Source organism: Eutrigla gurnardus (genome assembly GCF_963514095.1).
Source record: "Eutrigla gurnardus genome assembly, chromosome: 12".
NCBI lineage: Eukaryota > Metazoa > Chordata > Actinopteri > Perciformes > Triglidae > Eutrigla > Eutrigla gurnardus.
In genome coordinates this window covers 1,685,188-1,702,161 of record NC_139926.1, presented here as the reverse complement: position 1 = coordinate 1,702,161, position 16,974 = coordinate 1,685,188, and the positions used below count along the sequence as shown (strand labels likewise).

The 16,974-nt window shown below is 44.9% G+C and overlaps 2 protein-coding genes across 3 annotated transcripts in view; one reads left to right on the top strand and one right to left on the bottom strand.

Moving 5' to 3' along the window:
* Positions 1-5,103: 5,103 nt before the first annotated feature.
* On the bottom strand, positions 5,104-8,123 carry LOC311022496 (U3 small nucleolar RNA-associated protein 14 homolog A). Its single transcript, XM_084023779.1, has one exon. The coding sequence runs from the start codon at positions 8,079-8,081 to the stop codon at positions 5,778-5,780; it is 2,304 nt and encodes a 767-aa protein (XP_083879905.1). The 5' UTR covers positions 8,082-8,123; the 3' UTR covers positions 5,104-5,777.
* A 1,395-nt stretch (positions 8,124-9,518) lies between these two features.
* ccdc93 (CCC complex scaffolding subunit CCDC93) overlaps positions 9,519-16,974 on the top strand; it is a 32,792-nt gene continuing 25,336 nt past the window's right edge. The window contains exons 1-4 of one of the 2 annotated variants that reach the window (XM_084022250.1): positions 9,519-9,643; positions 11,255-11,368; positions 12,870-12,964; positions 14,489-14,600. In XM_084022250.1, the coding sequence (XP_083878376.1) occupies positions 9,557-9,643; positions 11,255-11,368; positions 12,870-12,964; positions 14,489-14,600 (408 nt within the window). In that variant the 5' untranslated portion in view covers positions 9,519-9,556. The remainder of the gene's footprint in view (positions 9,644-11,254; positions 11,369-12,869; positions 12,965-14,488; positions 14,601-16,974) is intronic. The other variant, XM_084022249.1, reaches the window with a different exon arrangement.

Here is a 16,974-nt window from a genome sequence, read left to right as displayed (position 1 = left end):
ACGGTCCCTGGATGTTTAAATACGTGTTTCTGACTGAAATGCAACCTTATTTGTACGTTCCCATAACTTTCTGAGGATGTTACCTTGAACAAAAACATTTGCACAACATTGCTGAACAATCTCAAATGAATTTGTCTTCCTTTGAAAACGTATGTTTATCTTTCAAAACACAGTGATGCCCCTTAGAGGCCCGGGGATCACGCTGCCCCCCCAGAGGCCATAGGTTGTATTGCATGCCCTCGGAGCCATTAGAGCTCGACACCTGTAGTGGCTTTGGCTGTAATTGCTTTGTCTGTGCTGTGTCTACACATCCTGAGGAAGTTATGTAAAATAAATACATTTACTACCCAATAAAAAGAATGCATGTGTTCAGAATGTCCTACTTTTTGGATTCTCAAATGTTGGCGGAGCAAGCAGAGCAAACCAGACAGATGTTGCAGAGGTTTAGTGTAAGCAGAGAGAAGCACCTGAACATGGCTGCAACTCACTATCATCAGATCAGGCAGCCACAGTGATTCATTCATGCTTTTGCCATTTATTGTGAATGTAATGAGATGACTCGGCAGGTTGTTTGCTCCGTACTGGTCCCAGTCCCATGGGAGACTCACTTAACCCTAATAATTAGGGTGATAAAGGAAGTCTGGTCGGTTAGAGGAGGGTATGGGGGCTTTCGATTAGTTGTCAAGGGCTACTTGGAGGCAGTCAGGGATTCAATTCATCATCCTGCCTCTGCCAAATGCTAAGGGCCTTTTCATTATCAGACCATGGAGTCCCACTGTCGGTTCCCTCAGTATAAATGTGAGTGATGGCGTGTGCAGGGCGGGCTGTGGGTGTGCATGGTGATGGAGGGGTGGGGCCAGACCCTCATCGTAAATGTCATCCCCATTGGACCGTTGCAGGTCCCAGCTCCAAAATAATAGGCCCTGTGACCTCTCTGTTGTCTATAATTAACCTCTAACCCCCCCCGTCTCTTCCACCAATCCCCAGACAGCCGTGATGTGTGATGCTGTGCCAAGCCTCTCTTACCTCAACCCCCGGTTCTCCCACATTGCTACAGGCAGAAGGGTGTGGAGCGACAAAAGAAAATGGCTGCCGCTCTTCTGTTCCATGTATCCAATGTGTTGGGATGACCTGAGCAATATAATGCATCAAATAATCTTTATTTATAAAAATGTCATGAAAAGAGTTGGGGTCATAATGACATACAAACATGTATTATTTAACCTTTATTTAACCAGGAAGTCCCTTGAGATTGAAATCTCTTTTTCGAGGGAGACCTGGCCAAGAACAGTTGCCAGTTAGATTAACAGACAGTGACAAAACATGGAAACATATAATAGCAGAAAAGAAAAACAGGGAATACACACATCATCCAAACAAGATAGTGAATCAAACGTCGGAAAAACAAGTGCAATTTTCAGTTACGTGGATCGTTTAAATTGTATTTCTTGATCATTTCCTCAGGGATACTAGGTTTTTAAAATGTAACACCAACTGCAGATTATTCCAAGACAAATGTGTTTGTTTCAGCTAATTTCGGAGGTCATATTTCATGTTTGTTTGGTGTCAGAGAACACATTTTATTTCACATGACCTCCGCCACTGGCCAAGCAGCAGAGAGCTGGAGGCCGCTCTTCCAACCGAGCGCCTGCCGTGGCCTGTGCCTGTGTGTGCTTGACATGCTCGGCATGTGTGTGAACTGCAGCTGTGCCGCGTCTCCGGCAGCAGGGGAGTAGTCGGCGTTGGACAGACGAGCTGGAAACAGAAAACAGCAATAAGCCGGAGAACACAGATAACTCCCCCCGCGCAGCCGCTTTAACATTTACCACAACAACATCCAACAATTTGCAACAAGGTGTCAGCCAAACAAGCCCCCGCTCACAATAGAAAGTAAAATGATCCCTAATGGCCGGAAGCTGACACTTGCAACATGATGACAACATTTTGAGGACGCACACACAGAAGAAGAATCACACGAGGAGCAAATGAGACGTAGAACGAGGGAGCTTCTCTTTGTCTGTTCTTCAGCCACAGGAAACACAGAGGACTCATTCCTGTGTTCGTCTGCACAATTTCTCACAAGTATGAGGAGGAAATGCAAATGGTCCGCTGCTTGCAGCGCCATGGAAGCTCTGCCAGCGTGTGTGTGTGTGGCATATTGAATGATAATGACAAAGCAGGCTGTATCCCCTGTGAGCGAGCCTGCGGAACAATGATTACAGATTGGACGGTGTGTCCTTAGCATCACAAGGGACTCTGATTCTAATGCTAATCAGAGCTGCTGCCCATTGAAATATATCTGTAGCCGCAAGGCAGGAGCACATAAGATGGAATATTGCATTCAAGTTGTAATTGTTTGATGAAGCCCTGTTTATTTCCCTTTTAGCAGAGGGGAGTTTGTACGGTGGCTTTTGGGAGGCTTAAGCGATTGCACCACCTGCTGGCCTCAGGCAGGTAGGAGCCTGTTTTTCTTCGGGGGGCACTTAGAAGCAATTATCTGCCGGCAGGCATAAAATGTTGATGTATGAGCATAACTGTATTCAATTTGTTATTTGAGGTGGAGAGGCTGTCAAAGACGCTTCATCTTCCTCTGTTAGTTAGATCACACAGCCACGTGCTAATCCACTAGCACATATCATGGGATTCATCTCTGGTCCCCCCCCCCCACCACCACCTTCCCTCTTTGAATGTACTTTATTTTCATTCCGAGGAGAGAAACAAGAAGGAGAGCCAAGCCACAGTGATGCTCAGCTGCACACCCAATGTAGGTTAATGGAAGGGAGGGAGAGTCTGAGCTCAGGCCGCCTCTGATTGGTTGGCCCGGCAACGCGCAGCTTCTCCGCAGCAAAACCTGTCACTGTTAATCAGGAGCCATCTCTTAACAGCCAGCCAGGGCTATCGGAGAGGTGAGCCCATTGCTATTCAGGACGAAACAGATGATAAATCATTTGTACATAATTAGTGCTCAGCAAGGTTACAACTGACACGTATTTTCATCTTAATTAGGAGGGAAATTTGTTCCATTAATTTAATTTGGTGTGCATGAGCGCCTCTGCACCTAACTAAGTTAATCTTACACCTGTCAGGGTGGGAATGGAGTTGGGCCTCGAATCAGAGGGGACATGGGCAAGGGTCCTCGCTCAGATTGGACTGTGGCGAAGCAGCAGCAGCAAATACAACTGCAGCTTTTGAACATCTACGGCTGTGTGTCGGAGAAAGTACCCGTCACGGGTATTTAACTCCACTCCACTGTTCTTGATACGTCTGGAATGACCATGCATGATAATAAACACTGTGGGATACCCGCTGTCTTCTATCACCGCTCGCCTTCATAATAAACTGATCAGGGAACAGAAGTCACTGTTGAATCGTCTATGCTTTGCAGCCAACTAATAAGGTAGGCATAAATGCTCCTTCATCCTAAAACAAATATTGAAGCAGATCTCTCAAATGGGCATTATGGAGAAAAACACGTTCCATCATGGGGGGTTGTGGGCCATTCACTCTCACAGCCCTCTGATTTACAGCCACAGCAGCCTTCAGGTATTTGAGTGAGAATCCCTGTCTGATCTCGTTGCAGTCCAGCGGGCAGCAGTGAGTCCAAGGACTAGGTCTCTTTTCATTGTTGAAAGCTGTATGAAGCTGTAGTAATTGCCCCAAAAGAGGTGGTTCGATAAAGAGGAAGATGGAGAATGACTGATTTAGTAACTACGAGGTTTCTAATGGAATTCTCCACTGCCTCTCGGGCACTCAGGCTGACAACCATTACCTGAACTGATGCATAGTCCATTACGGGATCCCCCCCACTTTAATAGAGTGTCTATCACGTAAAATACAGAGACGTCAGGTGCCAACGCATGCACTCTCACCCATGTGTGAAGGTTTAACCCAACTGTAAAGGCTTTTCTTTGAGACGGCGCCTTACAAATGTATTGAAAATCAAATAGAGAAAGAGAAGGGGAGGTAGTGAAGCACACCCTTATAAAATGCTGTTGTTGGATGCTGCACGACTCATAACTGTGACACCCCCCCTCCCCCCCCCTACACGGTGGTGAATGGAGCAGACCTGCTGCTCAGTGAGCTGCAGCACTTTACATCATCTAGATGGGTTTCAATGATGCATTTGCAAGCCAGCGCCCGGAAATAAGACCCCGCCTCAAACACCAGGATGTTACAGCTACTTTTTGATTGACAGCAGGAAAATATTACATGCAGGGTGCATAAAACACATATCATAGGAATGTCATCATAGGCCACACACCTGGTTTATTATTATTATATTACACACCTGGTTCATTCATCAACCAGTCGTTTTAATTTAGCTTATGGAAGCTGTTTCAACTAAAACAAGCACATCACACTCACGCTGCACTAACCACCCAGGTACACAACGTGGACGTAGGCTTTAATCCAGAGGCCGCCCCCGTTATCCACGAGAATATCTTGCTTGAGTTGAATATTTCAATTTAATTTACCAAGGGACTTTGTGCACTAGCACTCACTAGCTACGTAATGTTAGTAATTAGCTAACAGCAAAATAGTTGGTATTAGCCATGGGAAAGAAAAGATACAGAAATATATATCCAAAGAAAACAATGATGGGAATCATATATACCAAGTTTCTAACTGTTGCTTTTGTTTTCAACGTGTTGTAGCTAACTTAGTTAACATTAGCGTTAGTAACCTTCTGTCATCCATGCCTGAAATGCAAGACACCTTCCCGAATTTTAAATTATTTATGTATTCTAACAAAATAAAAATACTTTTGTTGTGACACTGTTTATTTATGTTTATGTCCTATGTTTGGCTGAGAATAAAGCAGATCCTACACCATTATCAAATAATGTTGTAAAATATATTGAGATACATTTTAGATCAATAAAGTTCTGAAAAAAACATGGATAACTAACTTAAAAGGAAATGACTGATAGCAGGCCTTCTGTACATACTGGGCTCCACCATCGCTCACTGTAATAAATGCCTGTGATTGCCGCAGTAGCAACCCCACACTGAATAACACAAAGGCTGGTAACTCATCTAGTTTATTTACTTGTTGGGTTTATGTACATAATATTCATAAACAGAGAATTAACTGGACACAGGTTTTAAGTTTCATACGACACTTTTTATTAGTAGTTTTGACAGAATGGTTTCCTTTTGTAGTGCACACATTTAGGTAACTTTTCTTAGTCAATTTTGCTATTCATTTCAATAGTAATTTATTGCCTGGAAAGTTATTTATATTCTTTGAGTTACCAGTTCCTGGGAGTTGCAGTGGAGTTCCTGGCTGGCCAGCAAAAGGAGGCCAATCTGAATCAGCTGGCATTAAATAGTGCTGGCGGCTAAGTGGATTGTTGCATGGGCCCCCTTCGTCACGGGGAAGGGCCCTGCTTCATGCTTTGATTGTTGTACTGAGTTAAGATTCATGCTGCGTTAATCCTTTTATTTGAGCAGTGATGTGAATGAAGAACTTCCAGGATGCATGTGGAGGCATGAACACAGCTACACGCTTAATCATTCAATCAACACGCCTGCAACCATAGCTTTAACTCCAAAGATAGAATTTATTTGAAATAGTATTCACTACTTACTTTATATATTTGATTAACAACTCATAATCTCAAACATACAACGTATGATGATCTAGAAAATCATTGTCAAATACATCCTTTCAGCCGTTTAACTGCTGAAACATTCTCACAACGTGGACCGAAGTCAACCAATCTTATTAATTCATTATTAACTAATATTCATGGGGAGTGACCAACAACCTGCTGCTAATGTTTTCTCTTCCATGAGTCCACCGTGCTGGTGTTCCCGGTGGTCACCTGCTTCTTCTCCTTCATCAGCTCCTCCCGGGCCATGGGCTCGATGATGGCGCCCAGCTGGGTGACCACGGTGGGCCTGCTGATCTTCTTCACAGTCCGCTCCGTGTTCCAGGTGCGGCCCAGCGGCGAGCGGATGGTGCCCTCAAACTGTGCCTGGTTCTCAAAGGGGAAGGGCAGTGAACTGACCTGGTGGAGGGCGATGGCGCTGTTCCTCTTCTCTGTCATGATGACGCTGGGAAGGTGTTGGTCTCTCCTGGGCGGAGGCGGCGCCACCTTCACCTTGAACTTCCTGCGTTTGTTGCGGGATGGCTTGAGTCCCGTTCCTCCCCACTCGCCCCACCCAGGCAGAGTCAGATCCACCGCCTTCGGCTTGGCTGCGTCCTCCTGCTTCCTCTTGTCCTTGAGGAAGTCGGAGACCACGTCGTCTCCGGCAAAGGCCTCTTTGATGAGCCCCCGCTGGTCAAGCTTCTCGTCCGTGTCCTCGGCGTCCTCGATGGTGGGAGCGAGCGGGACTTGGATGACTTTTGTCTCTTTGGTGAGAACTTCTTCCAGCTCGATCCCTTTCTTCCTCTTCCGGCTCTTGCCTGTGTTTTGGGTTGCAGAGGGCGTCTTTTCTGTGGCTGGGAGCTGCTGGGGATCAGCAGGTGCTTCATCGGGCCCCTGACTGAGGAGCTCCATGTCCTCCAGAGACCTGATCCTGATCGGTTCTTCCCTCAGTTGAGCCGGAGTGTCCGTGTGACTGGCGTCTGCTTCAGCCTCCCGACGGCTGTCTGTTATTCCTTGGAACAGGCTTGTGAACTCTGTCAGCGCCTCCTCTTCCTCGTCTGGCTGCTCTGCTGCAGCTTCGTTCTCCTCATCGTCCACCAAGATCACAGACGCCGTGTCCATCTCCTGATCCTGGTGCAACTTCCTCTTGCGGCTAAACTCTCGGAGGAGCACTTCCTCTTCCGTCTCCTCAACCTCGTCTTCTTCAACTGCGTTTCCCTCCGCTGCCTCTGCTGTGTACTCCGCTGCAGCGTCGCTTGTCTCTTTTTCTGTGGGCTCCTCAGAGAGCTTCCCTCTCATCCAGGGATTCGAACAATCCACTTCCCGCTCGGCATCATTTACAAAATCCGGCAGCACCTCTGCATCGCTGTCCTCCTCCTCCTCTTCCTCCTCATTATGCAGCGAGGTCACCAGCTTCTGCGTCAGCTCTTTGTTCACCTCCAGCTGCTGCTGCATGGCTTTGCGAGCCCCCTCGTCATATCTGGCCATGATGGCCTTGGACTTGGCCCACTTGCCACTGTTCTGGTGCTTCAGCGACATCCTCTCCTGCATCCTGGCCAACTCCATCTTGTTCAGCTCCTCCAAGGCGGCCGTCGGGTCCGTCTTCACCATCTCGTCAAACTGCTTCACAAACTCTTTGCGCTTGGCCTTGTTCTGCACCCTGTGGTAGGTTTTGCTCTTGATCTTCCTCTCTCTCCGGCTCTTGGCCTCGTAGTAGGACTGCAGGGCCCGGGCTTTCTGCAGCTCTGCGCGGCGCATCTTGGCCTCCTCCAGGCTCATCGCCCTCATCGAGGCCTCCTCGGCAGGGGTTAAGACGGGGTCGTGGATGGGCTGCTTGTTGATGGACAGGAGGGCAAAGATCTCCTGCTCCAACGGGGTCTGTGCCTTCCAGCTGCTCACCACCCTCTCCATGGGCTTAGGGCCGGAGGGCTCCTGGTTCAGGGGGAAGACCAGCTGCTCGGCCCTTTGGTTCTGCGTGATGATGCTCTTCCACCGGGTCACCTCTGTGGCTGCCTTCTGAAACGCCACATCTCTCTGGATCCTCGCACTCTCCTGCTTGCTGAGTGGACACTCGATGGTCTTTTTACTTCGCTGCAGGTTCTTCAGCTGCTTCCGGGTCTTGGCCGGGACCGCGGAGGTTTTCTCGATGGTCCCGATGAGGTCCGACAGGTCGATCTTGTCGCCCTCCCCCTCCGCGTTGACGGTAAACTCGGACATTTGGACGGCCGCCTCGGACCTCTCTCCCAGCTTCTTCTTCCTCTTACCGCCGAGAGCGCTGATGGCTTCCAGCAGCTTTTGGCGTTTTCGTTCATCGCCGCCGTCCTCGTCCTCCTCCTCACCGCTGGTGATTTCATCTGCTTGATTTAAATCCTCCTCTTCGTCGTCGTCGTAGACCACATCCGGCCTCATTGCCGTCTCCTTAACCGGCACCTGCGAGCCCGTCTTCACACGCGTTTTACTCGTTTTCTTCTTGGAAACTTTAGCCATGTTGGAGTAAACACACGGAGCGGCCGGGACTGGTCACACGTGTGCCGTTAACGGAGCGGTTGTCGTAAACGAGTCGCCGCAACGTGACCTGCACTGTCGCAAAATTGCTCTTCTTCTTCAACTTCAACTTTTAGGTGCATGCCGCCACCTAATGTACAGGAGTGTGTAACATCACATAATTTTAGTGTTCTTATATTCTATTCACCAACCCTGTATTTTTTTAAATTGTAATATTGCCTTTCCGGTGATTCTTTTCTTCCCTTTTCATTCTGTTCCCATCAGATTCGCAAAATTGCTCATTCATTCTTCTTCTTCTTCTTCTTCTTCTTCTTCTTCTTCTTCTTCTTCTTCTTCTTCTTCTGTTTTATTGTTTATTGGCAATTAGGATTATTGGTACTTTACCGCCACCAACTGCTATGGAGTGTGGATTTCGTAAAAGTAAATGCCCCTACATACATTTTTAAATAGATATCCATATGTTACATAACATTTCCCAACATGATCCTATGAAATGTATTTCCGTATGTACATGCAATGTATTATGTGAAGAATGTTCAATTATTTGATTTATGTATTGGAGTGCGGAGGAGCGGCATCCCCCGATCTGCAACCTTTTCTTTTATTATTATTAACATGTGCAATTCAAACATGACATCATCAACACCTTCACAAGTTTCATCGATACAAAAGGATTATCAAGTGGGAAAATATTCATATGTAGTTAAATTGAAAAGTATTAGAAGTGCCTACAATCGTAAAATGAATGGCATACAATTAAAAAAGTAATACAATAGGATTCAATGTTCGATTAAATAAGCCCCTTTTCCTCCTTCTCCACCTCCTTCTTCTCCTCCTCCTCCTTCTTCTCCTATTACTTTACATTTTAATGGCACTTGGCAAACGGCTTTCCTTGCTGCCACCCGTTCATCTGGAGTGTGGACAAATAAACAACAAATAAAAAGAAACAAATTAAACAAAAAAACAAGGAGATTCCAACGTTTGATCTCCTTCCCCCTGTTCCTTCCACAAAAATATTGAAATAATAAGAACACAAAAATGCACCAATAATAGAATATAAATGTACTTGCTTTAAAAATGGGGGATACATAATGCATATGATTCAACTTTAATTAACTTTGAAATTGTGTTGCAAAACTAACGTGTGTATAATCTTAGAGTGAAGCCGGTTTCCTTTTGTAATGTCGGTGCTCCCTCCTCTGGCTGAAAGTGCGCGTGCATGTTGTGTTGTCGCGTGCATGTTGAGTAGTTTGTGCTTCTGGTGACATTGTGACGCTTTAAACCATAGATTAAATATATATATATATATATCTATGTCATATATAACTATGACATTATATATGTTCGAATGTATGTTGTGTGTTTAGTTGCATTAAAAACGATGCTTGAACGTCTCTGAATGACTGTCATGTGTTACGGTCATGTGACCTCCTTCCGTGTCAACACTTCAGTTCAACATGGCGGCGGCTACGTCTGTTTTCCACAGAGTGAGAACTGGCTCGAAGATAGGTGCCCAGTATGACCAAGAAGGCAACCTCATTCAGGTAAACCGCTCTTGAATCCATTTCAACGCAGCGACGGGAGCGTCTACTGTGAAAACTAGAATGTTCTACGTCAACACATAGCTGGTCAACGTTAGAAAACTGCGGAGCGGACTGACGTAAACGTTAGTGAAAACGGGTCAGTTGACATTTGAATGCAATTTAAACGTTTGAATGTCTCGATAGAATTTCAGGCCACTTCATGAAGGTAGACACCCCCCCCGGCACTATTTGGTTCATTCCTCAGATTTGAACGTTAGCAGAGCCTACTCAACGGCTAGTGGCGTCGCCCGCTCATTAGACCGACTTGAGCCCCGAATATAGGTTTAAATGTAGACCTACAAAAAACATGTCACGTCTAGTGATGTGCAAAGGGAAGCTTCGAAACAGTTCGAAGCGATGTTTCAGTATGTGTTGAAACGAATATGATGTGTTGAAACGAATATGAAACCTGACTCTACAGTGGCATCTAGTGGCCACTTCTGTGAACTACATGCTCTGGCCAAAGAAAACTCCTAATTATGTGCCACTATGAAATGAGCCGGTCTTAGGTTTCCTTAATTTAAGTAGAATACAGGTTGAATTAAAGATAATTTATTATTATGTTATTAAAAATAAACAAATGACACATTGTTATATGCAATAAAATAATCAAAGTTTTTTATTCAAAAATAATATTTGTTCAGCTCTTTTTGAGCTGAGTCTGTTTCTTTTTTTGGATAACACTTCCCCTGCTTTTGAAAAAATCCTTTCACAGGGTACACTTGTTGCAGGGACACTTAAAAATGTCTTAGTCAGTTGGTACAAATTAGGGAAGACAGCACGTCGCTCTTGCCAGTATTTCAAAGGATCTGCCCGTCTTGGAATAGCCGTTTCGAAACAGAGGCGTTCCTTCAATCACTGAACTACAGTCACGTGACGTGGGTGTTTCAGAACCGCTTTTCGCACAATGTTTCGAAACGTTTCGATCCGGGACTTCAGAGAAGCGCCGACATGCCCGTTTCGGAAGTCACATCACTACATTACTCCTACTCTCTGTTGTTCCTCAACACCAGGATGCTCGTGTAAAGGATTGTAAAAAAAAAACTGTAAAAACATCCAAGTGACGGGACAAGAAGATAATCTATGTAGTGTGATTATAATATGAAGTAGAATCCATTTCTCCTCTTCATGATGTTAGTAGGTGCTGTTTAATTTTATTTTGCGAAGTTCACCATGTTGCATGACATTATGACTTTATGGCATTGCTTCTAAACAAACTGCAATGAGTCATTTTACGATCAGTGAAAGAGAGAAACATGAACTGTATCTGAGAGAAAAGCCATTACTATTTCAACATAGTGGTGGAAGAAGTACTCAGATCTCTACTTAAGCAAAAGTGCTTTCTGTAGTAATACTACCACTACTAAAAATAATTCTTCATCATTTATTAGTTGATTAAATTTTGTTCATCATCTGAAACTGTAAAGTAATTAAAGCTGTAAGATGGCTATAGTGCATTTTTCCCGGATCAGGTTTCCCCTGACCCCCCTTCAGAGGTCTAGGCTATGCCCCGAATGTCCTCAAATACCGTAAATGTCCTTGCTAAACAGCTCCTGTGTGTTTGTCTCCCAGGTGGAAACCCGAGAGGATGAAGAGCAGAGCATCAAGCTGGCAGAGATCCTGGAGCTCCTGCTGGCTGCTGGATACTTCCGAGCTCGGATTAAAGGATTGTCACCATTTGATAAGGTACACAGGACCCGTCCGGCTCCAACACCATGTTCTTGGGAAAACTCACTGATTCCTGTGGAATGGTTGCATTAAATAATATGAATACTTGATTCATCAAAACAAACTGCTTCACAGAGGGCCAATCAAATACCAAGGTGAAGGATAACATACATGAATGGCAATGTTAAAATGTTCAAAATTAAATAATAAATAAATAAATAAATAAGCAGGTGTCAACCAACTCTGAACCTAACCCTGAACTCTGAGTTGACCAACCCTGATATGGCAACTCTTTCGGTTCCAGAACTGCTCTCTTGGGCAGAAAGGAGGTTTTCCTGAAACTCTGAGTTTGTAAAGAAGAGGGAAACTCTGAGTTTTCTGTTCCAGAAAGAGAGTGAACAAAACCTTTAGTTCAGTTACCATGGTAACATAATCTCTGAACCTAACCTGTTCGCTGGCAGGTTTGCTTCAACAAACCCTGAGTTTCTCCTACACGTCTCCGCCTTTTTCTGGAATCTGAACCAACAAAATCATTTGTTCATGGTTTAAGACATTAAAAGCTGCTTTCAGCATGTTCAACTCACATTCAAGGACTTATTGCCTCTGTAACTTCAACTGTGCTACATTTGAATGTTTTCGTGAGGCTAAATTTATCAGTAGCATTTAGTCACATGTAAGTCTTTGGTAAATGGTAAAAAACACAATTGAATTGCCCTGCTGTGATGTTTACTAGTAGGCTATTAGGACATGCAGTACCAAAAACGACCACAAAACCCCACCAATATCAGGATTTAAAAAAATCACTGTGACAAAATGAGGCAAAACACCCTCACATGTTTTTAATATGATTTTAACAAGAATATGATCTTTCAAAAAAAGTAAAGACCTGATACTTGTCAGTTTTTTGGAATATGACTCTGAAGTTGGGCAAAGATGTGTTTACTTCAGTTTTTGAGCCTTAATATCTGTGAAACTAATCATCTAAGAGAGACCATATTTTGTAGAATGTTTAAGCTAACAACAGATATAGAGCCAGAAGTGATAGAAGTCTTTTATCTGCAAAAATGGGAGCTCAGCCACTCTTCAAATTTGCTACTTCATTTCGACAAGCCACATTTTGGGAGGAGTTTAACTACCTACCATACTAGGTTATCATTGAGCTACACCCCTGATATACCAAGTCTGGAGGCTATTAGTAACAGATATACAATAACGGATATTGCTGTTTAAAAATGGCTTTTCAGAGTATGGTGCCAAAAACCGTCTAAACTACCCTTCATTCAATGATGTTTCATGAGAAAACTTTTGACAGTAGAGACCTAATATTTTGGATTTGTCCTACTAACAAGTGTGTCTTTTTACTAGAATTTTTACAGGACATTCTGAGATGGTCAGGTGGGAGGCATTTGATGAAATGACACGGAATGACCCTTTAAGTACCTGTAAATGAGTGAGCTCAGGTAGCGTAGCTTCACACAGTAAACCCCCTCCCCCCACTCGGCTGGTTTCTCCTCTCCAGGTGGTCGGCGGTATGACCTGGTGCATCACCACTTGTAACTTTGACATCGACGTGGATCTCCTGTTCCAAGAAAACTCAACCATTGGCCAGAAAATGTAAGCTGTTTCTTTCAGTTTGCTACTTGCTCTGCTGTGACTTTGAGCTCTCCTCGGTGAACGTTGAAAGAAGTGTGGTCATATCTATGGCCCTATGAAATGCATTAGATTTATTATCCATTTCATTCCCATTCTTAGTTTTCTGAATCGTGTGTTTTATGATTTAAGCACATTAAAACACAAACCAGGTTGGATAGTAACAGTAACTTAACAGTTCCAAGCGCTGCACTGAAGCATTGTAGGGACAGAGGCACTTGTTCCAGATGTTACTGCTGATAACGGAAACTAACAATAAACCTACAGCACCCATACAATAAACAGATAATACAAATACCTACAGGGAAATGTACGCACACAATTATGGACCGGGACGTAGTTCGACACATGCTCTGATCCAGGGGCTGAGTGTTGAGCAGATACAACTTGTCAGTAAAGTTTCAGTCATTTTCTCTGTGCGGTTCTCCGTTGTGAGGACTCTGAGACTCGTTGGAAACTACGCAAAGCCCTGTGTGTGTCGTATTACGATGTGATGGCGTATGTAAGATAGTGGTCGACCGAAATGTGTTTTTCAATGGCCGATGCCGATATTTAGAAAGCAGGGCGGCCGATGGCCGATCTATAATGTCAATATCATGTTTTTAAAATGTTTTAATAACAACAAATCAGACACAACATTGCGAACACTTATGCTACAGACATATTACAGATGGTGGGATTTTACTCCAGACTCGTGGTGTGAGCAGAACTGGACTGGCCCTTTTTATATATAGAATGCTTTGCTCGCCATTCCGCTGGCCCCGCAAGAGCCGCCCCTGCCCTCGGCCTGTCGGCCCCCGGCGAGCTGCCGTGTGGTCCGCTGGGGCCAACCTATTAAATGGTCGACCACTGATGTAAAAGAGGGAACCGTGCTCAGGCCGGCTGGGCTTGGAGCAGTGTGAGTGCAGGCTGGCAGGGGACAGGGGAGGGGGGGGCAATAGTGCTTTGGTACAGTACGGATCAACTGGCCCTAGTTTGAGTGCACCCTAAGTCCACAGCTGTACTGTTCTCACCACTGACTCAGCACCACCATCCCCACTTCAAAAAGTGAGGGGCACCAGTGCAGTTAGCTACCAAGATGACTTTAACACTTAGCTGTAAAGTTGACTTATAATTATGAAGCTAGCTTTGTTCAGCTTCACACCAGAATCCGAGGTTGCTGCTCGGCGGGGATTCCAAGATGCTGATGGCCAAAGTGCCAAACTTGAGGCTTCAAAACCAATGGGTGACGTCACGATGACTATGTGCACTTCTTATATGCAGTCTGTGTTTGGGTGTAGAATGCCAAGCTACTAGCTTAGCACCAGGCTTAGCTGTTGGTGCAACCAGCCCCTGAAAGCTCCTTTCACTGTGACTACAGGTCCAAGTAGATTTAATTTATTATAGTTTGGGCCGTCACTCCTGTTGTTTGTTAGTTTGTTTTTGAAACAATGTAGTAACTGGACTCATTGCAGAGAAAGTATTTCCAGTGCTTGTTTGTCTTTGCAGAGCTCTGACAGAGAAGATAGTCTCTGTGCTGCCGAAGATGAAATGTCCTCATCGCCTGGAGCCCCATCAGATCCAAGGGCTGGATTTTATCCACATTTTCCCAGTGATACAGGTGAGATAGTCCATCCTAAACTGAGACACAGACTTCATATGTTAAAGGGATAGTTCGGAATTTTGGACATAAGACCTATTTTCCAACTCAGCCGGTGTTTTCGAGACATTTTCAAGACATTTCATTCAGTTCTCTAGTTGCCGAGTTCACTTGTGCTATGGCTAGCGCAAGTCAATGGTTCTAGTTAGCATGGCATTAAAAACAGTCTTGCCCACTCCACAGTGCACCCGAGGCAAATCAATTGTAACGGCAGACTATCGATGTACATATCTGTGTTGATAGAATGTTTGAAATAAAACCAACCTTGCATTTTTAAGGATTTATGTGATTTGGATTTATATTCAGAATTGGCAAAGACACCCTGACTGATATAATCAAACACTTTGAGAATGGGCCTGGACTAAATTCACTTAATTCTAGTACTGACTGTAGGATTTTTTTTTCCTCCAATGTTTACATTGTACACTTTAAGCATTTCCATTTCAATAAAGTACCTTCTAATTCTGGTCAGTCCAGTAAAGTGCTTAATGAAAATAACACTACATCAACATTAACTACATGATAACTGCTTTTGATAACCATTGTTCAAACCACTACAATACTTTCTGCCCTGCAGGCTAACAGATAGCAGATGTCACTGAGTGGCATCTGTAGGGGGGAGGGCTTATCTGAATGAGATGCAAATGAGCACCATTGTGTTTCCTTTCTGGCCAGGTGAGGTGAGGTGAGATTTGCAAATCTTTCAGGCCAGTTTTCTCAGTGAACGGTTTTCAGAGAAGCATACATTCAAATGGCCACAACTTCGTCAAATATTATCATTTGTGATAATATTTCTATGTGTTAGACGACATCATTGGGAAGCTTAGAAACTACACTTTCAGAATCTGTGAATAACTCAAAATGCCCCGAGGTCGACTTGTTCCTGGTTTTGCCGTGGCTGGTCTTGTCTAGATACCTTGTTGTGTTAATTCTTGTCAAGCTGTTCATACTAAGTGGGCAATTACCTGGTTTTGACCATCTCAGGAGGGATGGATGGAGGGGCTAAACCTGCATGAGGTAAACCAAGCACTTAAGAGCTTGTCACTACAGTGTCAGTTGCAGCGTCAGGACAGCCGAACAAGTCCATCAAGGAAGTCAAAACAACTCAACCACCACCCATCGCAGCCATGTGTCCTATCCCAGTCAGGACATCAAACCAGAGAAGGATTCTCCAGAGACCCATCGCTCAGGGCTGTAACCCATCCAATCTCTGCAACCCACCATTCTCCACCGGTACGGAACTTGAAGTATTAGGGGGGCTGTGGAACTGCCAGTCTGCAGTCAAGAAGGCAGACACAATTTCAGCCCTTTCCTCCCTGCAGACTCTCCACTTCCTGGCCACTCTGCCCTCTCAACTGCCTACTTATTTTCACACTCCCCAAGAAGTACAGGTTGAGGAAAAGGAACTGGACTCCTTAACTAGCCCAGGTGGTCCTACCAGTGTCAGGCTTAGACTAGAAGGAGGACTCAGATGCAGGGCAGAGGCAGCAACATGCTTTTATTCTAAATTTAAAAAAAAAGTATGAACAAAAGATCACTCCACTGGGAGGAAAATCAAGGCTAACGGCTACAAACTTAAACTACAAACAAAAGAACGCAAAAATACCAACTTGAAGGCAAGGCTATGGACCATGGCTGGAAGATCTTGACATGACGTAAGACGAAACGCACTGGCCCAAGACAAGGGGAGACGCAGACTTGAATACACAGAAGGATGATGGGGAATAGGTGAAAACAATCAGGGATGATGTCAGACTAGGGACACATGAGGAAGGGCAAGTGACCTGAAACGAGAGGGGAGTTGCTCTTTCAAAGTAAAACAGGAAGTTCACAAGACAAAAACCAAGACAAGACAAACCTCACCACGGCGTGACAACCAGGTCCTTTGCCTGGACCATCTGTCCCGATCTGCACCGTCTCCGTCACCCTTCCTATCAAGCTCAACATCATAGTGATCTATCGCCCACCCGGTCCTCTCGGTGACGTTTTAGATGAGATGGATGCTGCTCCCCTGATGATGGCACACCATTCGTCATCCTCGGTGACTTCAACATCCACCCAGGAAAGCTGCACTCATCTGAATTCATTGACTTCTTCTCCACATTTGATCTCACACTCTCCACCCACCGGGCCGGGAATCAACATGACCTTGTCTTGAGGTCCTGTGGCACCTCGGCAGTCTCTGTTACCCCGCTCACTGTGTCCTACCACCACTTTGTGACTTTCTCCCTCCCCATGAAGTCCACCACGTCCCTTCCCTCTACGCCTCGAACTGTCACCAGCCGCCGCAACCTGAATTTGTCTGTGCATGTCCCACTAAGAATTTAAAGTTATT

What these genes read in the sequence shown, in the direction of transcription:
- LOC311022496 (XM_084023779.1), bottom strand. Translation starts at nt 8,081, where the DNA reads ATGGCTAAAGTTTCCAAGAAGAAAACGAGTAAAACGCGTGTGAAGACG.